The sequence below is a fragment of the Vicia villosa genome, linkage group LG3, assembly GCF_029867415.1.
Source record: "Vicia villosa cultivar HV-30 ecotype Madison, WI linkage group LG3, Vvil1.0, whole genome shotgun sequence".
Classification (NCBI taxonomy): domain Eukaryota; kingdom Viridiplantae; phylum Streptophyta; class Magnoliopsida; order Fabales; family Fabaceae; genus Vicia; species Vicia villosa.
The window spans coordinates 67,480,117-67,506,503 of NC_081182.1; the positions used below are offsets into that span (position 1 = coordinate 67,480,117).

Consider the following 26,387-nt stretch of genomic DNA (forward strand, 5'->3'; position numbering starts at 1 on the left):
AAGGACAATATCATCAACATATACAATCAGGGCAGCCAATTTCCCATCATGGGAGAACTTTGTGAATAAGGTGTGATCAGCCTGTCCTTGAATGTACCCTTGTTTCTTCATGGACTGAGTGAATTTTTCAAACCAAGCTCTAGGAGACTGTTTTAATCCATACAAAGACTTATTTAATTTGCATACATTTGATCCAAATTTGTCTTCAAAGCCAGGAGGACTGTCCATGTATACTTCTTCTTCTAGATCGCCATTAAGAAAGGCATTTTTAACATCTAACTGATGTAGGGGCCAATCCAGGTTAGCAGCAAGAGATAAAAGAATTCTTACAGTGTTCAGTTTTGCAACAGGAGCAAATGTCTCTGAGTAGTCTATACCATAGGTCTGAGTAAATCCTTTAGCCACCAAGCGAGCCTTGTACCTTTCAATGGACCCATCTGAATTATACTTCACAGTAAACACCCATTTGCATCCAACTGTCTTCTTGTCATTCGGTAGTGTCATAACACTCCAAGTTTTGTTCTTTTCTAGAGCTTTCATCTCCTCAAGTACAGCTTCCCTCCACTTTGGAATTTCTAGAGCAACCTGTACATTTTTTGGAATTTCTACACTAGACAATTTTGAGGTGAAGGCAGACAGAGATGAAGACAAATTTGAATATGATATAAAATTGGACATGGGGTGTTTAGTACACGATCTAACAGGTTTTCTAATGGCAACAGGATCATCTATATCAGGATACAAAATACGACTTTCAGAAACAGATATGGACTTACCTTTCCTATTCTTAGGAGGTTGATCATTCCCCGGTTCAGATTCCTGACAGTGTGGAGATGTGGACTCATTCATTCCTTTGTGGTTCTTTTTTACAAATACCTTCCCTTTTCAAATCCCGTTTCCTAATTCAAATCTGTTTTCCTGAAGTGACTCATTATTCTGTGGCATTTCAATTAGATCATCACTATCATCGTTTTCAGGAATTTCATTGTTTTCTACATGAGAAAATGTAGGCTTATATTCGCAAGGATCGTTACTCATAACAGGAGTAGGATTAAATAAAGAATCATGGCCATTTTCTGTTGGTGCAGAAGTATAAGTCTTAGAACTTTGTGATACAGGCAAAGATAAATTATTTAAAAAACTCATGTTCTCAATTTGAAACAAGTCTTCCTTTATATCCCCCCCTTGATGAGTGTCATCAAAAAAAGGTTTATTTTCAAAAAATGTAAATCCATAGTGACAAACATTTTTTTGGTTTTTGGATCAAAACATTTATATCCTTTTTGGGTTGGGGAGTATCCAACAAAAACACACTTTATAGCACGTGGTTCAAGTTTTCCAACATTCTTATGTTCATGAACAAAAGCTGTGCAACCAAAGATTTTTAATGTCAGATCAGTTAAAACACGAGAACTAGGAAAACATTCTTTGAAAGTATTAATCGGAGTTTGAAAATTAAGAACTTTGGAGGGCATTCTATTAATTAAATATGCAGCTGTTAAAACGGCTTCGCCCCACAAATATTTTGGTACTTTATTTGTGAAAAGTAAAGCTCTAGCAACCTCCAATAAATGTCTATTTTTCCTTTCGGCAACTCCATTTTGTTGAGGAGTATTAGGACATGAACTTTGATGTACAATCCCATTTTTTTGAAAAAAATCATCCAGGATAGTGTTAAAATATTCTTTGCCATTATCACTTCTAAAGACTTGGATATTTGTTTGAAATTGATTCTGCACCATTGTAAAAAAATTCTTTACAGCCTGACAAACATCTGATTTCCCCTTTAACAAGTACACCCAACATACTCTTGTATGGTCATCTATAAATGTGATAAACCATTTTTTGAGAGAGAGTGTACTTGTACGGTTAGGGCCCCAAACATCACAGTGAATAATAGAAAAAGGTTTTGATGGTTTATAAGGCTGTATTGAAAATTGGGAACGATGATGTTTTGCAAACTCACATGCTTCACATTTAAACGAAGAAAAGTTCTTATTATGAAATAACTTAGGAAACAAGTGTTTTAAGTAACGAAAACTAGGATGACCTAATCTTAAATGCCATGTCATAATGTTTTCATCTTTATTATTCAAAACAGAAAAAGACTCAAAACAGGAACTTATTGTTTTTGAAGGTAGTTGTGATGCAGATCCAATGTCAAGGTAGTAGAGTCCTCCACTCTCCTTAGCACTGCCAATCATCTTCCCCGAGTTCAAATCCTGAAAGACACTGTGAGATCGGAAAAAATTAGTTTGACAATTTATATCTTGGGCTAATTTACTGACGGACATTAAATTACATGATAAATTTGGAACATGAAGGACATTTTTCAGAGTTAACATTGGAGACAAGACAACTGACCCTTTACCTGCAATGGCTGAAAAAGAGCCATCTGCAATTTTTATTTTTTGGTTACCTGCACATGGACTATATGAAGAGAAAAAAATAGATTCACCTGTCATGTGATCAGAGGCACCTGAATCTACTATCCAAGTATGACTGGGACTGACACTAATAAATGCAGAATTACCTTTTGTTGTTATAGAGCAAGAAGGAGTTGGAGACTCGAGAAGTTTGTACAGTCTGTCTAGTTGTTCTGTAGTGAGTGGAAGCTGCGTTGAAGAAATTTGCTGCTCTTGATCAGAATTACTAGCCTGAAATGCACGACCACCTTTCTTCTTCCAGTTAGGAGGTTTCCCTTTGAGCTTCCAACAGGTTTCACGCGTATGCCATTCACGCTTACAGTGGTCACACCAAGGAACTTTGTCTACCCTTTTTTCCTCGTCAAGGTTCCTAGTAGCCAAGGTTGAGCCTTCAGATTCAGAGCTTCGTGGTGTTTTGCCCATCATAATACCTTGTCGTGCCTCCTCCCTTCTTATTTCTGCAAAAGTTTCACGAAGAGTTGGCAATGGTATTTTTCCTAAAACTCTACCTCTTACCTCATCAAGGTCTTTATTGAGCCCAGCGAGAAACATGAAGACACGATCATTTTCTTGTCTTTTGAGAAACAAAACACTATCTTCTGTACACATCTAATTGTCATCATAACATAGATCCAACTCTTGCCAAAGGGTCAACAACTCATTGTAATAAGCAGTAACATTCATGTCCCCTTGTTTCGCATGCCATAACTTTGATTTTAAACCAAAAATTTGAGAAGAGTTTTGAATATCAGAGTATGTTTCCTTAACAGCTTCCCATACATCCTTTGCAGAAGGCAAAAACATATAAGGCTTACCTATTCCAGTTTCCATAGAGCTTACCAACCACGCAATAATCAAGGAGTTTTCAGATTTCCATTGTTGGTAAAGAGGGTCTCCTACTGTCGGTTCAGCTACTGCTCCAGTTAAAAAACCCAACTTCCCTTTGCTATCCAATACCAAGCGAACTGTCTGGACCCATTCATTATAGTTATTCACATTCATCTTAGGAATATTGACCTTGAGGGAGTATGAGGAACCCTCTTGGTCATTGCCGCCTATATTGAAATAACTGCCATTGTTTGTGACACCCGATGTTTCGTCGCCGTTTCTGCCACCATTGCCATTTCCGCGGCCACCACCGTTACCGCGGCCGCCGCCATCACCGCGGCCACCAACGTTACCACGGCCGCCGCCATCACCGCGGCCACCGCCATCACCGCGGCCACCGCCACCGCCATTATTGGATCCGGTGTAGGCAAAACCTAGAGCGGGCCAATTCGTGCCGTGATTCGCCATAGGGGATTAAACGGGTATGTCAATCAGAAGCTGTTGTGGAAGTTTTACAGTAAACCCTAACCCAGAGCTCTGATACCATATTGAAAGGAATGGTAAAAAAGCTGTTATATTTTATTCCTCAGCTCTAGGCTGGTATATATAATGGTGGTTGATATATATAATGGTAATACAATAATGACATTAATTATTTCCTTAATGGAGAATAAAGGGAAATAATACAAATAGGGAAATAATACAAATAGAAATAATATATTCCAACATAAGCAAAAATCAGAACATAGTTGCAAGGTCTAGTGCAGTAGCGGAATATCGTGCTATGGCAGCAACAGTTTGTGAACTCATGTGGATAAAACAATTACTTCAACAATTCAAACTAGGAGACTTCAAGACAAAAAAAAATAATTTGTGACAATCAAACTGCACAACATATTGCCTCCAACCTGATTTTTCATGAAAGAACTTAAGTACATAGAGATCGATTGTCACTTTGTAAGAAATAAGGTTCTTTTAGAAAATATCATAACTGATTTTCTGGATTTCAAATTATCAATTAGCTGACATATTTACTAAATTGGAATGAATCTATTTGTAACAAAATTGGTGCATATGACATATATGTTCCAGCTTCCGGAGGAGTGTTAGAATACAATAAACCTATATGTATTGGGAGAAACCCAAATTCCACAATGGTTAAAGATAGAGTCTAAAAAGAGTTTATATATAGAGGCACCCCTCACCTTACAAACCAATTTTATAGGGATGAGTTACGCCAAACTCTAAATTTAACATGGTATCAAGAGCCTATCGATTCGAGCAATGCACCGTTTATATATGCGCATCAATCCCAATCTTGTTGGGCGTAAGCGGGTGTATGGAAAATCCAAATCTCATATATTGACTATTTGGGTCACCTACAGTTTAATTCCACAGCACCCATGTCCACCAACCGCCGCTATGCGAGGACATGGCCCCTATCTACGCGACCACCAACCGCCGCTATGTGAGGACATGACCCCTATCTAAGCGACCACCATTCTCCTTACTGTCTTAACACACGTACAAGGCACTATACCCCGTGACCAAATGATCAAACGCCCTGGAGTGTGTTTCACCCTTCGATGGTAGCATGGCATTTCTCTTTTTCCAACTGCGTCCCCACACTGGCAGACACTCAAATGGCCTTTATGGTACACTAAAGACATTTTCGATTGCCTTCACCCTCACAAAATCATTTCTCCCTTTCCAACTGCAGTCGCCAACTCACATCCACGTAAATAGCTTTTGTTATACACCAAAGTCATTTCCGGTCGCCCTAATATCACTATTTCCTCAATCGCTGGTTTGAAAAGGGTGTTTAGAATATACGAAACATATTTGTCCCCTGCTTCCGTAGATGCACATCCGGAAGCACCCTTATTATGCAAAAAAAATTGTCTCCTTCTATAGATAAACTACGGAAGCGTTAAAAACATAGTGAAACTTGAGATTTTCCCAATTAGTTAAAAACATAGTGAAACTTGAGATTTTCCCATTTAATTGGGAAAATCCCAAGTTTCATAGATGCATCTACAGAAGGGTTTGAAAATAGAGTGTTATGTAGATGCACCTACGGAATATTCTGTTATCTTATGGATTTTCCCAATTAATTGGAAAATTAATTTGGGATTTTACCAATTAATTTGGGACTTTTCCAACTTAATTGGGAAATTAATTTGGGATTTTACCAATTAATTGGAAAAATACAAGTTTCACTATGTTTTAACGCTTCTGTTGCATCTAGTTAATTAATTTGGAATTTTTCCAGTTAATTGAGAAATTAATTTGGGATTTTCCCCATTAATTGGGAAAATTCTAAGTTTTTCACTATGTTTTAACGCTTCTGTTGCATATAGTTAATTAATTTGGGATTTTTCCAATCAATTGAGAAATTAATTTGAGATTTTCCCAATTAATATGGAAAATCCCATGTTTTAACGCTTCCGTAGATGCATCTACGGAACAAAACAACGTTAAACAAAAAAATGGATGATTTTGGAGATGCATCTACGGAAGCACGACGACATAAAACCATTGCGTGAGAGACCATGGGGTCTAATGAGAAATCTTCAAGAAATAAAACCACTGCTCAACTTGTCAATTAGGAAACATAGAATTTGTTATCAAATTTCAAATGGAATTTAAAATATCACCCGATGTCCTATATATAAGAAACATGTATTGCATTCACAACTGACAGGCTATGTAGAGCGGTACCAAAGGCAAAACTATGTGGGAAAAATTTGCAATATCGGCCGATATTTACCATTATGGCGAAGCCACTATTTGATAACACTGCTCAATACTTTGTAAAATATATAATGAACAAATTACCTCAACAAGTGCAGCCAAGCTTACACCACAAGCTACCCAACAAAAGAGAAGTGATCCCAAAAGTTCCTCTAAATACTGCATAAAAGAAAGTTGAAGTCAAAAGAAACCATTGAGTATTCATAAGCTTTTTGAAGCTCCAATGAAATAATTTTTGTAAGCCCCAATCTAAGGTCTAGAATGCAGATGCAGCTTAAAAGCAAAATGGGTTCTATAAAAAAATAAATTACATTTGCATCTAACTAAAAAAAATTCTTTTCAGAAAAGTAAAAAGTCAAACTTTTAAATCAAGTTTAAACATTTTTCAACCTAATGCCACAAACATAAATTTGGTAACACCAAACTACAGAAACAGGAAAGGCAATTACAATCAAATAGTCATTGCACATGGTCAAACTAAAACAAAAACATCAAAAACAACTACCTTCATTCTACTCAAATATTGAAGCTCGTTAGAAAGATTGTCAAGTACAGCGCTGACCAATTCCCTGGAACAAATAACGGAAGATAAGAAAAAGTGAAGGTTTTAAAATGACGGGGAAATATTTTGTGTACCTTTGACAAGGATCAACAGCAGAAACCACACATATCATAAAAACAGCCTGAAAAAAGTAATCAAGGATCAGAAAGGAAACAAATAGCACTGCTAAATAAAAAAGAAAAGTTAACTAGTTTGTATCATACACTAGAATAACATTAGACAGCAGCACAAGAATGGATCAAAAAACTTTAAAAGTAAGCAAAAAAGAAATGTGACATCAATATGATTACCTCTAACTCCACCTTCTCACTATGCAGTGCAACATGCATCAGAGTAATCAAAACTGTTTCTATTATAGGTTGAGGCTGAGGACCAGCAGCTAGCACTTCCTTCGCACTGATAGTTTTTCCTTTGGAAAAGACCACCAAAGGAACACCAAAATTGGAACTGGGAAAACAACCAAAGCCAAAGAATGATCATGGATATCCTTATATGAATATTTTCTTGGGGAATTGGGAACTAATTGATGATTCACTGAGTGGCCACTAGAACCTAAGGATACCTGGTTTTAGAATTCTGAATTCATTGAATTTAGAAAACCTAAGGAGAATAAATTTGAATATTTTTCATTTAGAATCTAAAGAGATTCAAGAGCGGCATTTACACAAATGTCTTCGAAAGTGTGGATTGGGCTCCATCCCAACAAAACCGACTTGTAAGGTGAGGAGTGTCACTTTGTATAAACTCTTATTAAGCTCTATCTTTAACCAATGTGGGACATGGGTTTCACCCAATACACCCTCTCACGCCCAAAACTATTAGTTAAAGATAGAGCCTAATATGGGCTTATATAAAGTGGTACCCCTCAACTTACAAGTCAGTTTTGTAGGGATGAGTTAGGTCCAACCCACACATTCTAAGATAGTATGGGAGCCCGATTTAAGACCCGTTCGGTCACCTGCTATTGGTTTTCTGCTATCGAATCACCCACCCTTTATATCCACACACCTCGACGTGAGGGAGTGTGTTAAGAGTTTCAACGGACAATATGTGACCAGAGCATATTTTATAAGTGGGGGAAATTCTCACTTTACAAGCCAGTTTTGCATGATTGAGTTAGACCCAAATCACAATTCTTAAGAAATATGATCGATAATTGTAATTGTAACCGTAACTGCATAAAGAAGATACAGCTAGCACTAACAGAAAACTGCCTGAGGCAGTTGCAGTCGTACTAATAGAGCTAAGCTAGAAGCCTATGGCTCAGATACAACAAATACTACAATAACATTAGTATCCTAACACATGGAAATGCAAATAAATGTTTACTATTGTAGGATAATAATAAATAAAACAAAAATTACAACCCTAAACTCCAAAAACTTACTCAAATAAGGTCTACTCGTAAAACAATAAATATGAGCATCATGTTGTGAAAAACTCAGTTCAATTGAAGGATAGTAATAAATAAAACAAAAATTACAACCCTAAATTCCAAAAACTTCCCCAAATAAGGTCTAATTGTAAAACAATAAATATGAACATCATGTTGTGAAAAACTCATTTCAATTGAAGTATTGCGGTGTCGTGATCATTTGAAGTGAAACTTACCACAAGTCCTGAAAAAGCTCTTCATGACCATCCCATGTTTGGAAAAGAACACCAGCCTTTCTTGCAAATGATAAACGAACTCGATAATCCATATCATTGAGCATCATAAGTAATCTTTCTATCATTGTCTGTCAAAACAGAAAAAACAAAGGATAACCAGATAAGTATTAAAGTTACAACTAATACAAAGTGTCACTATGTAGTGATTAGCGAGTAAATCAGTGCTGTTATTTTTCTATTACCAACACTTGCTATAGTAAGATTATGATTAGGCAGTAGCATCTGAAATTGTAACTTTTAATAGGTTCGGGTAAGTCTAATGAAATCTTGATAGATACTGATATAATAACTGAAATAAGACAGCAAAAAACATTTTCACCATAAACATATCAAAATTCTCTCTCATCTCTAGGACATTCTCACGGTATCTAGAAAATCAAAAAAAAAAACAGGCCATGAAAATTATAAAAATCACCTGACCAAATTGAGGATGGAGTGAAATAAGATGACAGATGCAATCAATAAGCTTAACCCGCCCAAACCAATCAAGATCAACTTTTGAAAGGCTATGCACCAAGTTTCGCAGTGACTGAAAGCACTGCATGATTAAATCAATAAATTCTTAAATCGATAATAATAACCTCACCATATAACAACAAACCACCTTTGTTCCAAAATAATGTCTGAACAGAAGCTTCATGCTAAGATATGAAACAGAGTACAAAGATAGAATTACGGCATAATGAAAATATGTACTATTATAAAAAAAAAAATCGCCATTAAGTATGTACAAGTTGATAACCAGGTGAAAAAGATTGTTTGTGTTGTAAATAACATGTGATATTTATAATAATTGTATTTGGTCCATTAAACAGGCCCATTAGGTTTAGAATAGCCTATTTTAACAAATTAGTGCATGTACGCTATTCATAACTTCGAAATATATCAGATATATTTTCTGCATGGCAATACGACCTCCCGATATTAAGGGCCTTGCTTCAGCTAAGACTCTAACCATCGCCTTTGTGGTTTCTTTTATTTTTTTCCTCCATTGCAGCAATGCAGCTTTCTACGCAGCTTCTTTGAACTTTTTGCTCGTGTTTTTGTCGATGGATGTCACCCACTGCCTTCGCCTTGTTTGGGTCTTGGGACTTTCCTATTTTTACCCACATCAACACTGTTCCGTACAGATCACTTTCTTTCACGGATCAAGCATCACCACCCCTGTCATCAAGACTGTCGGACAAAAATCAGCTATACCCTCAAAACGCTTCACCGAAGACACACTCGTGTACCACCGCACGCATCTCCTCTCCAGTGAATTCACTGGCCCGTGAAGGACACGTGCCGCCCTGCCCGGTAATGTTTGTCTCCAATCTTCAGTCACAGGTAGAACAGACGTACCTCTTTTTATTGTGGCGATTCATTCTCAAATTTGAGCATTTTGGTTTGTGGTTCATTTAAAACCAGTGTATTTTGTTTTCTTGCTCGTTTTTATTGTTTTTTCAGACTTTCAGCATTGTTAATGCGATTCAGACTATTTTTTATTCTCTTGAGCAAGACACAGTCGCATTCCCTTCCCTAACGTAAATCAATAAGTCAGAAGAAGATCTAGAGGTTTCAAGTTCAACGTTGAATGTTGTATACACTAGCTCATGGAGAACTTGGATTCTTGATTTTGGTGCCACTCATCATATGATATTTGATTCTCAATCTTTTTAACTAATAACTCTCCTTCCAGAATTACTTATTTTATCATTGCAGATGGTTCGCATACTCGTGCTGATGATTGTAGAGACGTTGACCTTCAATACGTCAGAAGAAGATCTAGAGAACATCATTAACTCGGAGTTTGAGTCTAAGTTTCTGGTTCTTGGCCCTAGCATCGTTGATACACTCAGTCCATGTTCCTGCTTTTGTTCTTTCTCCTAGTCGTGTTTCTTAATATGAGTCGCCAGTTTTGAGTCATGATTCGGACTCAACTTCTAAACCTGAGTTTATATCTGTTACGGTTCCTCCTTTTTCTTTAGTTTTGCAGAAATCAACACCTTCAACACCAGCAAAGAATAAGGCTAGTGAGCCAACACAAGTGTATCAAAGAATATGTTAAGTCGACATGCTCCAAAAACAACTTCAATCACCTGAGCCGTACGTAAGTACTAAAATGATTCCTCTATTGGTGATTCTCTGATTCTGATACTTGTGATACCGATTCAAATGATTTACCCATGGCTTTGAGAGATGATAAAATGTCATGCAAAATATAAATATCTTATTACTCAATCTGTCTCTTCTAAACATCTTTTTCCGCACTATAAGAGTTTTATTGCAGTTGTGGACTATGAAAATCCCATCATTTGTTCAAAAAGCATTAAAATATAAAAATTGGGTTCAAACTATGAATGAGAAAATGAAAGCATTTGAAGAAAAAATAATGAAACTTGGGAGATTGTTAAAAGGATGCAAGGAGGCAAGAAACCCGTTGGATGCAAGTAAACCATCTATACATTCAAACACATACTAGATGCACCCTTGATTGATTTAGGGTCATACTAATGGCAAGAGGATACTCTCAAACATATGGCATCGATTATAATGAGACATTTGTCGGGGGTGGCTATTATTGGTAAAAAGGTAATCAATCATGAGAATGAACTAACCGACTAATAAAGAGTAAATTAAAGGGAAATCTAGGTACATCATAACATAATCAACTGATAGTCTACAGAGGGGATAAGTAATCTCAACCCTAGGGGATTGGGTTGGAGACCATTTGCAAGCATAATGATGGGTTCCCACGTCCTAAAACAAGAAAGTAAGGTCAGAACTAGGACTAGTATGGTCTGACAGAGGAAGAATCTAATAGAGTAGTTTACTAATATGCCCTTCATTTTATCTTTCTATTCTGTTATGCTGAGCTGTCAGGTTTGTTAGTGGTGTGCTGTTAGCTTGTTATGCGCCTCACACCTTTTCTGTTTTGTATCACATGGCTATATATAGTAGCCTCTTGTATTACTGTTCATCACATAATACAATGAGAGTTTCTTTTCATTCTCTCTCTTTACCTAATTCTATCATGGTATACAGAGCTTAAATTTTTTTTCCGATCCATGGAACCTTTATTCCCTTCCTCTCAGGTGAAACTTTCTCACCTAATTTCTGTTAAGCTTGACGACAAGAACTTCAAACAGTGGAAGCAGCAGATTGATGGCGTCGTCCGTGGTCATCGTCTTCAACGCTTTGTCACTGTTCCGGTGATTCCGCCACCGTCTCCCTCAGATCCTGCATCTCACAGTGCGTTTCTTGAGTGGGAACAGCAGGATGCTCTCATCTGCACCTGGCTTCTCTCTACCATCTCCGATGCTCTCCTTCCTAAGCTCGTTGACTGCAAGCATGCGTGGCAGGTGTGGACAGAAGTTCATCGCTACTTTGATGTTCTTCTCTCCACCAAGGCTCGTCAACTTCGTTCAGAACTCCGGCGTCTTACGAAGGGTTCACTAACGATTACTGAGCTTATGACGCGTTCACGTGACATCAGTGAGTCGCTAACCTCCATCGGTGATCCCGTTCCTCTTCGTAACCTAATTGAGATTGTTCTCGATTCGTTACCTGAGGATTATGATTCTATTGTCGCCGCCGTTAACAGCAAAGATGACGTTAGCTCCTTGGAAGAGTTGGAGTCTTCCTTGCTTGCTCATGAGTCGCGATTGGAGAAGCATCGCAAAGCTGCGATTACAGAACCGGCGACGGCGACGGTCAATCTCACTCAAGCAACACCTTCTCCTACTCCAGTCGCTTCTGATCAAGTCGTCTCCGAGGCGTTTCCTCAAGGAACGAGTCACGTCACCGCTAATGCTGAAAATCATTCCTATGGTGCACGTGGTGGTCGTTCTGGTCGCGGTGGTGGTCGTTTTGGTCGTGGAGGAGGTCGTTTTGGGAAATCACCGTGTCAGATTTGTCACAAACCTGGTCATGATGCTTCAGTATGCTACTATCGTTATGCCTATTCCAGTGGTGCTAGTTATCCACATCATCGAGCTCCCTTCAATCCTTTTCACGTGGCTCCTCGTGCTGTTTATCCTGTGCAGCTTGCTTATGCTTCTCCCAGAGCTGCACCTCCCAGATCTTCTGCACCACAAGCCTTTTATGCAGGTACTGAAGCTAGCAGTGCAAACCAGTGGTGGTATCCTGACTCAGGAGCTTCTCATCATGTTACTCCTGATGCCTCTAATGTGTCTGACTCTGCCTCCGTGCCTGGAACTGAACAAGTTTTCATAGGTAACGGCCAAGGTTTGTCCATCAACTCTGTAGGTTCTATGTCTTTTCCCTTACCTCACAAACCTCATCTATCTCTCACTCTTAACAATCTCTTACATGTCCCTCACATCACCAAAAACCTTATGAGTGTGAGCAAATTTGCTCAAGATAATTCTGTATTTTTTGAATTTCATCCTAAGTTTTGTGTTGTCAAATCTCAGGCTACTTCTGAAGTCTTACTCAGTGGTCTTGTTGGTGCTGATGGCCTCTATAAATTCTCCAATCCAGCTGCTCCTCCGTTGTCCAAGTCTTCTTCCTCTTATAGTTCTAGTCATAGTTATCCTGCAGCATACAATTGTAATACTTCCTATAGGACAGATGTTATAGATTCTATATCTCAGTGTACTGAATCTGTTGCAAATCATACTATAAATCCTTTGTCTTCTTGTAATGAATCTTGCAATTATAATGTTACAAGTACCTTTTTCAATCCTTCTCTAAACTCTGTCAGTACTGTTTTACCTTCCTCACACTTTAATGCTGCAAATTCTATTGCATCCAATAAATATGTGCTTTGGCATACTAGGCTGGGACACCCCAATCATCATGCCCTCACTGAAATCTTCAAACTGTGTAATCAGTCCTTTCCATCTAAACCCCCTGCTGAGTTATGTCATGCTTGCTGCATTGGCAAGTCTCATAGACTTCCTTCTTCTTTATCTACCACAGTTTACTCTCATCCTTTTGAGCTGGTTGTATGTGATCTCTGGGGTCCTGCCCCTATGCAATCTTCCAGTGGTTATACCTATTTCCTAACCTGTATTGATGCCTTCTCTAGGTTTGTTTGGGTTTTTCCTCTCAAACTTAAGTCTGACACCATGGTTCAGTTTCTTCAGTTTAAGAAAATGGTTGAACTTCAGTTCAACTGTCCCATTAAATGTGTCCAAACTGATGGGGGAGGTGAGTTTAGGCCTCTTACCAAATATCTCACAGATTTAGGGATTGTTCACAGATTCACTTGTCCCCATACACATCACCAAAATGGCCTTGTTGAACGTAAGCACAGGCACATTGTTGAGACTGGTCTCACACTCCTTGCTCAGTCCACCCTTCCCTTAAAATTCTGGGATCATGCCTTTGTCACAGCTGCATATCTCATTAACAGACTTCCTACACCTATACTTGACAATGTCTCACCTTATTTTAAATTACTTCACAAAAACCCTGACTATACTACCCTTAAAGTCTTTGGCTGTGCATGTTATCCTTTTCTTCGTCCCTATAATTCTCATAAACTTGATTTTAGATCTCAACTGTGCATTTTCCTTGGATACTCTACCTCTCACAAAGGCTATAAATGCCTTGCTTCAGATGGTCGCATTTTTATTTCCAAGGATGTTGTTTTTAATGAAGCAAATTTTCCTTATTCCACCTTGGTTTCTTCTTCAAAATCTGTCTCTCTTCCTAACACTCCATCCTCTTCCTCTCCCTCTCTCAGTTTTCCTCCTGTTCCCTCTGCTCCCTCTACTTCTAATCTGTCTTCTATGCCTTCTTCTTCCTCAAATTCTGCTTTTCCTCAACTTAGCAGTCCCACTATTCCTAATTTTTCTCCAATCTCTTCTTCCTCTTCCTCTGCTGCTCCCTCTAACAACTCTTATTCTTCTGGTCAGCAACCTATTCCTCAACCTCTCACTGCCATTCCCATTACCTCTTCTCCTTCTTCCTCTCCTGCCCTCATTCTCTCTGATCCAGCTGAAGCTAGCACTCTTTCTCCCTCCTCTTCATATTCCTCTCCTTCAGTTGGTCCCTCCCCTGGCCCTAGTCTTATTTCCCACCCTGCTGCCACAGCTTTACCTTCCATTCACCCTCAAAACATCCACCCTATGCAAACTAGAGCCAAAAGAGGAATCACCCTTCCTAGACTTCACCCTACTCTATTAATAGCCCACCTTGAACCTACATCTGTTGAGCAAGCCTTGGCTGCTCCTAACTGGTTTCAGGCCATGAAGGAAGAACATCAGGCACAGCTGAGAAATCAGACCTGGACTTTGGTGAAAGCTCCTGCTGGAAGGAAGCCTATTGGATGTAAGTGGGTGTTCAGGACTAAGGAGAATCCTGATGGTTCCATAAACAGGTATAAAGCCAGATTAGTGGCTAAAGGGTTCCATCAAAAGGCTCGTAATGATTTTCAAGAGACTTTTTCTCCTGTCATTAAACCTGTCACTGTGAGAATTGTTCTTTCTATTGCTGTTACAAACAGGTGGCCATTGCAGCAGATTGATGTTAACAATGCCTTCCTCAATGGCACTCTTGAAGAAGAAGTCTTTATGCAACAGCCCCCTGGCTTTGAAGTTGCTGACAGAACTCTTGTTTGCAAGTTAAATAAGGCTATTTATGGTTTAAAACAGGCTCCTAGGGCCTGGTTTGATAAGCTAAAGTGTGCCATGGTTCAATTCGGGTTTAAGGCTAGTAGATGTGATCCTAGCTTGTTTTTGTTGCATCAAGGTAAACTTCAGATTCTAATTCTGGTCTATGTTGATGATATAATCATCACGGGTAGTTCTGCTCCTTTTATAGCTTCCTTGATCAAGCATCTCAATAATTCATTCTCTCTCAAACAGCTGGGACAACTTGATTATTTTCTAGGGATTCAAGTGACTCATCTCCCTAATGGTTCTCTTCTCTTATCTCAGACTAAGTACATCACAGATTTGCTTTCAAGGCTTAATATGTTGAATGCCAATGGCATGCCTACTCCCATGATCTCTAGCAGCAAATTGTCCAAGGTTGGGTCTGCTGCGGTTGATGACCCTACTCAGTTTCGGTCTGTGGTTGGTGCCCTTCAATATGCTACCTTAACTAGGCCAGAGATCTCTTTTTCAGTCAACAAAGTCTGTCAGTTTTTGTCCAATCCTTTAGAGGATCATTGGAAGGCTGTTAAAAGAATCTTAAGGTACCTAAGTGGTACTCTGCACCATGGTCTTCTCCTTCAGCCTGCTCCTATTCAGCAACCAATGCAGTTGCTAGGGTTCTGTGATGCAGACTGGGCATCAGACCCTGATGACCGGAGATCTACTTCAGGGGCCTGCATATATCTTGGGCCTAATGTTGTTTCCTGGTGGTCCAAGAAGCAACAGCTTGTTGCAAGGTCCAGTGCTGAAGCGGAATATCGCAGTATGGCTCAGCTAGCTGCTGAACTCATTTGGATTCAGTCCTTGCTTAAGGAACTCCATTATTCCTCTCAAGTTCCTAAGATCTTGTGTGATAACTTGAGCACTGTTACTTTGGCTCACAATCCTATTCTTCACAGCAGGACTAAGCATATGGAGCTTGATATTTTCTTTCTGCGAGAGAAAGTACTCAGCAAAAGTCTGACTGTTGTTCATGTACCAGCTCAAGATCAATGGGCTGACATTCTCACTAAGCCCCTCTCTGCTGCCAAGTTTGTTCCTCTTCGTTCCAAGTTGCGTGTGTATGATAAGGCTGCTTTGACAAGTCTGCCATCAGCTTCTAAGGGGGACTAATAGAGTAGTTTACTAATATGCCCTTCATTTTATCTTTCTATTCTGTTATGCTGAGCTGTCAGGTTTGTTAGTGGTCTGCTGTTAGCTTGTTATGCGCCTCACACCTTTTCTGTTTTGTATCACATGGCTATATATAGTAGCCTCTTGTATTACTGTTCATCACATAATACAATGAGAGTTTCTTTTCATTCTCTCTCTTTACCTAATTCTATCAGAATCCGTTGGCAAACTCTCAAGGTGCGCCGTCATGCGTGGCAGAGGCAAAGACTGAGCTTTAAAACATGCAAGTGAGTTTCAGCATGTAAATGGGCTTGTATACTTTCAACTTCAGGGTTACATAGACCAGCAGAATATTACTCTCTTGATTGTGGTGCTCACACAGAAAATCCTCTAGCGCCATTGGACAGCATAGGGAACACGCAAGAAAGGTGTAACATGGCAGCAAGAGGCTAAAATCAAAAAGGAAACATGGTTGCCGGAAGCATTTGTCCCCAGAGGACAGTGAGTATATAGATATACATCGGATGTTGAAACGAAACTTTGTTTCAACTACACAATAGAGTTTGTTTTATATGGACTTAAGGTAATAAATACAAAATAAATAAAAAAACGAGATTATATTCCTATTTAGACGAAGATAGGCTTATAGTAAATTTTGTAGATTTCGTTTAACAAATTTGGTACTTCGGATTTTGATTTACTTACTCTCTTTCATTTTTTTTCATTTTCTCCCATTTTCTACCTAAGTTGCAGCCTTATGTAATTTTTTTAGAAAGCTCTAATTATCTATAGAGCAGTCTTATCCAAAAATCCAAATATATTGAAATTAAAAGATACCTGTTCAGTTTCCACTTCACTGGAATACAGGCCACAGTTCTCCTTACCAACAGCATCGAGGGAAGATAAGTTAGATAGTAAAGCATGGGTAGAAGTTAAAACATTTCCGCAAGCAAGCTTAAGTCCAATTTGCTCAGTAATGATATTGCTCATTACATTAACCTATAAAACACATGGCAAACTGTGATAGATGTTCACATACAAATAGTTTATTGAAATCTAAACCCGGTTATTTTCATACCAAATCTATTAATCTTGAGGAAGAGGACCAATGAGGATGTTCACAAAGATGATGCAATATTTTTCCACGCACCTGAATTTAGAAAGAATGAAAATCACATAAATGTTAGGTGCAAAAAATATATAGAAATGTCTTATAACAAATTAATCATGTCTTAAGAGTAATTGAGAATATGTTTGTTTGATTCTTAGGACTGATTTCCTTATATCTGCACTTTTTGATTACAATAAAGAATTTTGTAATTGTTATTAGTAGAGAGTTAGATTTGGAAGAATAGTGTATATTTCATTGTGATGATCCTAATAGTACAATAAAGTATTTATAGACAGTTAGATGTAACTAACTCCTAACAGAATTCTGACATAGAGAAATAGGAGAAGATTGGGTCAAAGCCCAATTTCTCGGTACAAGATAGCAGCCCACTATGTATCTCTAGTACTCCCCCTTCAACTCTAGGGTGGTTGACCAAGTGAACTTGTCAACGATCCTTAGCTTGTCTACTACTGGATTTCCTAAAATTTTGAGTTTTATAAATCAATGTTATCATCGCCATTATTCATTTGTTCGCATTGGCCATGCACAAATTCAGGTTACTCTTTCTCTGAGGCTCTCTTTATCAGTGAATTTTTCCCTTCTCTTAACAATTTCCACAACCTGTCAAGAGCTTAAGATTAGTCCGTTGAACTATCGTGTCCTTCTTCTTGTTACCTCCAGCTATACCAAATGCAGTTTGAACCCAGCTATTCAAGATGAACTCCAGCCCCAGCTATCCCATACTAAGTTTGTCTCAGTCTATCGTAACAACATTCTAACCCTCAACATCCTAGATTCAATTTGTCCCCTACCATCCCAAACACAATTGAGCATGGTGGCGAAATTGTGATGTATTAGTGTTGTAAATAAGTTATTTTTATTATTAGTAGTAGTTTTTATTCAGGCTTTTAGTCCATTAGTTAGGCCCATTAAATTTGAATAGTCTGATATTAAGAGATTAGTGCTTGTATTTTAAGATACTTGAAATATATTTTCAATTACAAACATGGTATCACGAGCTCTCGTTCGAGAGGGTTTCGTTTCCGCATAAAAAAATCCTAACCGCCTTAATTGCGGTTCTTTTTCAAAAGCCTTGCCGCCTTATTTGCGGGTTTAAGGTTTAGGATCACTGTTCACCACATGGTCACTGTTCATCTGTGGTACTGTTCATTTGTCTGCAGTACTGTTCCATACACAAATAATGTTCATCCGTGGTACTGTTCACCGACACAAACACTGTTTATTTGTGTCACTGTTCATCATGGAGGCACTATTCACTTTTAAAAAAATAAGCAATTGAAGGTTGCAGGACTCTTTACAACTAGTTTGCTGATTCTTTTTTTTCTATTGAGTGAGACACATTCGCATGACATTCATCAATATGTCAGAAAGAGAATTGATTCAACTCAACAAAGACGAAGAAGAGAGGTTGAGATCCCTACTTAGTAAGTTAGAGAAACCAATAGATACTTCTATGTTGGTACATTCAGGTATGTTTCTTTTTTCACTTCTTCTTTTTAAGTCTCAATTTTCTTTTGAATTTAATGCCTCAGATAAACCCTTTAACCAACATTGGATACTGGATTCGGGAACCACTGACCACATGACACCTTTACCCACACACTTTTCTACTTATTCACCATGTCCTAGCAACAAAAAAATATCCACTGCAAATGTTAACCTTATAACTGTAGCTGGGCAAAGAGATATCCAAATAAACACGTCTATAATCCTTTGAAACGTTCTTCGTATTCTCAAATTGTCCACTAGCCTAATTTTCATACAAAAACTCACAACTGATCTATCATGTAATGTTTTTCATAACAATGCTTGTGTTTTCCAAGACAAGAATTTAGGGAGGACAATTGGAAATGCTAGAGAATGGAATAGCCTGTATTACTTGGATAACCAAAATATCCCTCTAAATCTATTCAGCAACAACAAAGCATTTTATTCATAATCAATTAAAATCAACAGAGAAGGTCTATTTGTATCATTGTCGCCTTGGTCATCCATCATTTAGAGTCATAAAACAATTATTTTCTTCACTATTTAAAAGTTTGGATGTGGAGAGTCTTTGTTGTGAGGTGTGTCGACTTGCTAAACACAAGTGTGTCTCTTTTCAAGTCAGTAGTAAAATGAGTACTTTTCTGTTTTATTTAACTCATACTGATGTTTGGGGTCCGTCTAATGTTTCAAATATATCAGGTGCTCGTTTGTTTGTAACACTTATTGATGATTGCCCTCGGAAAACTTGGGTCTACTTGTTAAAACAAAAACCTTAAGTTTGTTTTGTGTTTCTTCACTTCTTCTCTAAGGTTAAAAATCAGTTTGTTGTGAGTATTAAGAGAATTAGGTCCGATAATGCCAAATATTACTTTAACCACGGTCTTAATTCTTTGTGTCAAAAAGAAGGTATTATTCATTAGTCTTCTTGTGTTAAAACCCCTCAACAAAAATGGGATTGCTGAGAGAAAGAACGGTCACTTGTTAGACCAAACACGTGCTATGATACTCCAAAATAAAGTCCCTAAGAAGTATTGGGACAAGGCTGTCTTAACTGCATCGTATCTCATTAATCGTTTACCCTCTATTGTCTTTTCCTCCAAAACTCCTATGGAAGTCTTATCCTCATTCTATTCTGATGTGTCTACTTCAAATAATCTGACCCCTAGAATATTTGGGTGTACGTCGTTTGTCCAAATCCATAGTGATGGTAGAGGGAACTTGATCCTAGAGCGTTAAAATGTGTCTTTATAGGATACTCGTTTGTCCAATTCCTATTTATTTGGAGAATAAAAACTAACTAACTGAGCTACTCCTAATTATTTGGGGAATAAAAACTAACTAATTGAGCCAACTCCTATTTATTTGGTTTGGACTAAGGCCCAAACCAATATCCTAACAATACCGACAACCTGAAATACAACCTTGTCCTCAAGGTTGAAATGAGAAAATGTCCTTCAACATATAACAATGACATGCCAACACTTCCCTTGCAAGGTAATGGTGGGTCTAAAACAAGACCAAATTTGCACTTCAGCAAACCACAAAACCATACTTGGAGTTCATTTTCTTGAAACACAACAACACTACTATAGCTTTTGCATCTCCCTGGATCCCATTGTTGAGAACTTGATAGACCGACTTCAAACAATCGAACCTGTCGCACATCTTCATTCTTACTATCTCTAGATGATGGTCTGCAACTTTTCTCTTTAAAACCCCTTTGAAATTGTCGCTTTTGCCTCAACCTTTTTGGATCCTTCCCTCCTTCAGCAACCATGATGCACGCTAAACTGATATTGTAACCTGCATATGGCGGATCTGGCGGCGGCAGCCGCATGCACATGCGACGCCTCATCTTTTTCATCTTTCCTCTCTTCTCTACTCTCTCTTTGACCACGGATTCGCTGAGATCTGGCGGCTTGGCCGACGGTTTTTGCTTTAGAAGGTGCTTCACGAATGAACCAATGTCTGGTGGTTTCGGCGGCAGTGTGAGAGCCACCGATATATGATTTTCGTGCTTCTCCTTGGCTTGCGTCAGATGTAGAAACTCCATCCATGATTTCCACGAATATGATGATTTGGAATGGGGAGGGACCCTCTTCCAACAATATCTAACCGGTGACGACGCGGTCAAAGTCTTCTGAGATGGAGGTGATATTAGTGACTCTAAACTCTCTGACTTCATCGGTCCCTTCTCTGGCTTCTCAGCCACAAGGATCACATCTTTGCTCACCCCATTGGTTTCCTTCTTCTCCATTGCATCTCCCTTTTCCGACTTTGCATCTGTATGAAACTCTGTTCCACAGTTCTCTTTCATAACATTTGGTATCGGCAACACACTCCAATCAGAGCTAAGATTCTCTGAGGGAATATGCCCCACATGCTTAGCCAGCTCTGTCCTTAGCAATTGACGAAACTCCAACTTAAAGGATTTAATCGATTCTTCCAATCTTCCCATTCTCAATTCAATTGCGTCAATTCTCTCAACCATTCCTTCTTCTAACACTTCTTCTTCTGCAATCATCTTTGAATGACACAAATGCTGGCACCTCGACGATCCGGTAGGTCGGACCAATTGATAGAGCAGAGGAAAGGTAGAATATAATGGAGAAAATTATTTTATTACTAAATATGAAAATAAAAAAGAATTCCAGAGCTGCTGCTCCTCAGTCAGAGAAACAATTCTCTCACTGCCTAAACCCTAATAAGGAAAACAGAAAATAATAATCCTACTAGCTACTGCCCCATACACTCCTATTTATATGGGGAATACTAACTAAGCCAATTCCTATTTATTTGGAGAATAAAAACTAACTAACTGAGCTACTCCTAATTATTTGGGGAATAAAAACTAACTAATTGAGCCAACTCCTATTTATTTGGTTTGGACTAAGGCCCAAACCAATATCCTAACAATACTCTTCTACCCAAGAGGGTGACAAATGTTATTATTAGAGTTTGACCTAACTCATCCTTACAAAACCGGTTGGTAAGGTGAGGAGTGTCCCTCTATATATACTCTTTCAATGCTCTATCTCCAACCAATGTAGGACTTTAGGATCCTCCTAATACACCCCCTCACGCTCAGCACTCTTTTTGGGCTTGGTGCGTGGATATTAATGGTGGGCGGCCCATGGTCCGATCGATAGGCTCTGATACCATATTAGAGTTTGACCTAACTCATCCTTACAAAACCGGTTGGTAAGGTGAGGAGTGTCCCTCTATATATACTCTTTCAATGCTCTATCTCTAACCAATGTGGGACTTTAGGATCTTCCTAATAGTTATCATCCATCATCTCATAAATATTGTCTCACAAAATGTCATCTTTCATGCATAAGAAAGTTACTTTCTTCAAACTCATCTTCAGGGGGAGAATATAAATAAGGAAGATGAGTCTTCTCTACTTCCTGACCTTACTTTCGAACCGGAAGTTGAGACTGAAACTAGTGATGACAATGTTGAGACTGAACTTGATTTTGGATAAAATGGAAATGTTGAAACTGATGTGAGATTTGGAAAGAATTTAGTATATACAAGAAAGAAGAACATTCCTGAATCTACTCATATCCAAGAATCCAATCCGACATTACATGAGGTAACTTCTCCCGACCCTTCAAGCACTAGCGATTCAATTTTTGAATTTTCTCATAAACAAGAAACAGAATCCAACTCAGTACTACCACCACACTACAAAGATTTAGATCTTCCAATTGCCCTTAGAAAAGATACCAGAAATGTACTAAAAAGTCACTTTACCCTATATCTAATTACTTAAGTTTTGAACATTTTTTCATCCACCCATAAGGCCTTCCTCACAAGTTTAAACACTATAACGATACCTAACTTTTTATCTGAGGCATTGTCTGATAAGAAATAGAAACAACACATGGACTTGGAGATGGAGGCACTGAATAAAAGCAATACTTGAGAAACCTGTGGAAAGAGATGGGTATACAGTATAAAATACAAGGCTGGTGGATCTATTAAGAGGTACAAGGCAAGATTGGTGGCCAAAGGATTCACCCAAACTTATGGAGTAGATTACTTAGAGACAGTTGCTTCAGTTGCTAAAATGAATACCGTAAGGGTGATATTATCTTTAGCAGCTAGCTAATTACAATTGGAATTTACATCAATTTGATGTGAAAAAAGTTTTCCTTCATGGAGAATTTGATGAAGAGATCTAAATGGATGTACCCCTTGGATACTGTGAACTTACTACCACCAACATTGTGTGCAAATTAAAAAAGGTTTTATATGGGTTAAAGCAATCACCACGAGCATGGTTTGGAAGATTCACCAAAGTTATGATAAGTTTGGGCTTTAAACAAAGTCAAAGAAATCATACTCTATTTATCAAACATTCCGAGACAAGGGGAGTAACTGTTTTATTAGTGTATGTGGATGACATTATAGTAACAGGTGATGATGAGAAGAGCAACAATTGTTAGGCGAACATTTGGCCAAAGAGTTTGAGATTAAGACCTTGGAAAAATTGAAGTACTTTCTGGGAATTGAAGTTGCCCACTCTAAGAAAGAAATCTTCATATCTCAACAAAAATACATTACTGATCTTCTAAAAGAGACGGGTAAGACAGCATACAAGCCTGCAAGTCTAAGAAAGAAATCTTCATATCTCAACAAAAATACATTACTGATCTTCTAAAAGAGACGGGTAAGACAGCATACAAGCCTGCAAGTACACCAATTGATCCAAGTGTAAAGTTGGGGAATGCAGAAGAAAATATTTCAGTTGATAAGGGAAGGTATCAAAGATTAGTCGAAAAACTTATATACCTATCACATACTAGACCAGGTGTTGCTTTTGTTGTAAGCTTAGTTAGCCAATTTATGCACCAACCAAAGGAGATTCATTTACAAGCTACGCTCCAAATTGTGCAATATTTAAAAGAAACTTCAGGTAGAGGAATTTTGTTTGAATGAAATGGAAGTGAGAGTCTTGAAGCATATAGTGATGTTGACTATGCAGAGTCAGTTGTAGATACAAGATCAACTAGAGGATATTGTACTTTTTTAGGTGGGAATCTTGTGACCTTTAAGAGTAAAAAACAAAGAGTTGTATCTAGATCTAGTGCTAAAGCAGAATTCAGAGCAATGGCACAAAGGATATGTGAATTACTTTGGCTGAAAATGATATTAGAGGACTTGAAGATAAAGAGTGATGAACCAACGAGACTTTATTGTGATAATAAATCTGCTATTAGCATAGCCCAAAATCCAGTGCAGCATGATAGAACCAAACATATTGGGTATCCTAAATATTTGTTTGGTATAAAGCTTCTGATAATGGTTCGTGGAGGATTTGAAGAAATTTAAGTTCTTGTTGTGTATGACTAGTTGCCAAGAAATTTAAGCTGATGATTCCAATAAGACTGGTTTCAATTTGGAATGTCTTGCATTATTTCTTAGGACTGGTTTCAATATTTTTTATATTACATTATTTGTTTCCTTATTTAACTAGGACTAGGATTGAGGAGTTGAACAATTATACAAATTAGTTTTGCTTTAAGTAGAATTAGGAATCAAGTATGTACCTAAACAATTCTCTTTGTTAAATCACTCTTTTATCTTATATCACAATTAGAAAGCCGTAATTATCTCTCTTCACCTGTCCATGAGATGTCAACTTAGTGATAAGACATTGTCTTGTAACCTCGAGAGACGAAGTTCAAACTCCCTTGGGGACAGTTGTAAAATAGCTATAGTGTCACTTAAGTAAATAATAATTTCAATTTCAACAATATAAAATAATTTTAAAAAATCCCTCCATCCATATCTAAGAACTTTGTAAATAGATAGAAACTGTTCAATAACAAAGAAAATGTTAGCATTGAAACAAGAAATTTGCAAATGTTAAGCAAATATGACTGTGTCAAGAGTATACCTTGGGGTCATACTCTTTTTCCATTAGTTTAAAGAGTGCATCCCACGTCAGAACAGGTGAAGCAGAGAAAAAACAGGAAATAAGTGATATCATGCCAACTTTCCACTTCTCTGCAGAAGATGACACACCACTGCCAATTTGTTTGACAAGTAAACTATCCGCGTCTCTTGAATCGTCATTAACATCCAACTCCATATCTACAATCCTGCTTTTACTTATGTCATGTGAGCAAGAGCTTTGCATGCTGTCAGTAGAAGCTGTATCTTGCATAATCATATCAGATCGAAGACTTGCCAAGTGCTGAGAATAACCATCATATAGATTAACAAATGCTTTCAAAAGTCTCTCCACAGATTGGATGACCTCGTTAAATGGAACAAAATCCAGATTTTGATCCCTCCATTCACAAAATATAGGTGATGAAAGAAAACAATGAACCATAGCGGCGAGAGAACCCGTATCCTCACATGTAGGAACATAACTTAAGCCACTGGCCAGGTGACCACTGTCTTCTTGAATGATTCTGACAGCATTATTAAGCATCACTTGCAAGTATTGGCTTAACTTCGAACAGAATGGAACATTTATTTTCCTGAAAGAACATAAAAGCATCTATAGAAACTAAATACAAACATGCAAATAATGGTGAAAATTAGGTGACAGGAGTCTCACGACTAAAAGCTATTAAACAGGAGATTTTAACTATGGAATTGAAAATATTAGAATAAATAGGCTGGTTTGAGAGAGACCTGTTAATTATAAGACAAGTTACCACTAAAAGTTCTCCCATTTCAAATGTGATAACATTACTTGTAATAAATTAATGTAAAAACAACACTTGTTCAGCAGTGAAACTAAAAGTCCTAGATCAATTAAATATATTTCTTGGAATTAAGGTTACCGCAATAAAAGCTAGTTTTGTGATCTCCTAGGGAGAATGCTATAGACATATTTGAAGAAAGAAACAAAAATGCTTGACTGAAACCAAACAGCCATGTTGACTAAATGACGAACCCTGTTGACTAAATCCCGTGAATTAACAAAGGTGAATGTTGAGAATGATATTGATTGTATTTTATTTTGAATAAAAGTGATCCTTTTATAGGAGAAAGTACAACCAATCAACTCCTAATTTCAAGAGATATAAGGCAAAATAAACACAAACTTAAAAATAGAATATTAAGAAAAGAAAATAATATATTATATTTCAACATTCCTCTGAAATTGGTGCATAGATATCAATCATGTCCAACTTACTCATCAAATATTCAAATGTTGTCCTTGTCAAACTCTTAGTTAAGATATCAGTTGTGTGTTGATAAGAGGGAACAAATGGTAAGCAGAGAGTGTCAGAATCTATCTTATCTTTGATGAAATGACGATCAGTCTCAATATGCTTTGTTCGATTATGTTGAACAAAATTGTGAATTATGCTTATAACAGCTTTATTGTCACAATACAACTTCAATGGGAGTTTTACCACTATCTTGAGTTCCTTTAAAGCTCTAAGATATGTTAACAAATTGTATTGTTTTGCAGTGGAAAATCAGCTGAGATTTGTTAACAAATTGTATTGTTTTGCAGTGGAAAATCAGCTGAGATTTGTTAACAAATTGTATTGATTTTCCAAATTTACCCTTCATAATATTTATTTCTAAGTCATTAGTTACAAAAAAGATGTAGAGAAATTAGAGATTTTTTAGTAAGCAAATAATTAATGCAATGGAAAACTTGAATGTAATCTTATTAAAAGGAACTATAAAAACTTCCAAAAGGGTTCAATATTAGGGGCGTCACGAAGGTATCAAAGAATTGTGGGAAGACTTAATTCTCCCAAAGTCACTGGACTAGAAATATCTTTTCGATATGTAATATGAGATGCTTTCCCACTTCTCCC

General features: G+C 37.7%; 1 protein-coding gene across 2 annotated transcripts in view; it reads right to left on the reverse strand.

Annotated features, from left to right (window-relative positions):
* The window catches only part of LOC131661761 (serine/threonine-protein kinase ATM), an 89,853-nt gene that overhangs the window by 41,717 nt on the left and 21,749 nt on the right, over window positions 1–26,387 (reverse strand). For both annotated transcript variants that reach the window (XM_058931377.1, XM_058931376.1), the window contains exons 21-29: window positions 24,491–25,082; window positions 17,041–17,112; window positions 16,800–16,961; window positions 8,657–8,779; window positions 8,182–8,309; window positions 6,861–7,017; window positions 6,645–6,691; window positions 6,514–6,577; window positions 6,093–6,167 (exon numbers count right to left, since the gene is read on the reverse strand). In XM_058931377.1, coding sequence (XP_058787360.1) covers window positions 6,093–6,167; window positions 6,514–6,577; window positions 6,645–6,691; window positions 6,861–7,017; window positions 8,182–8,309; window positions 8,657–8,779; window positions 16,800–16,961; window positions 17,041–17,112; window positions 24,491–25,082 — 1,420 coding nt within the window. The remainder of the gene's footprint in view (window positions 1–6,092; window positions 6,168–6,513; window positions 6,578–6,644; window positions 6,692–6,860; window positions 7,018–8,181; window positions 8,310–8,656; window positions 8,780–16,799; window positions 16,962–17,040; window positions 17,113–24,490; window positions 25,083–26,387) is intronic.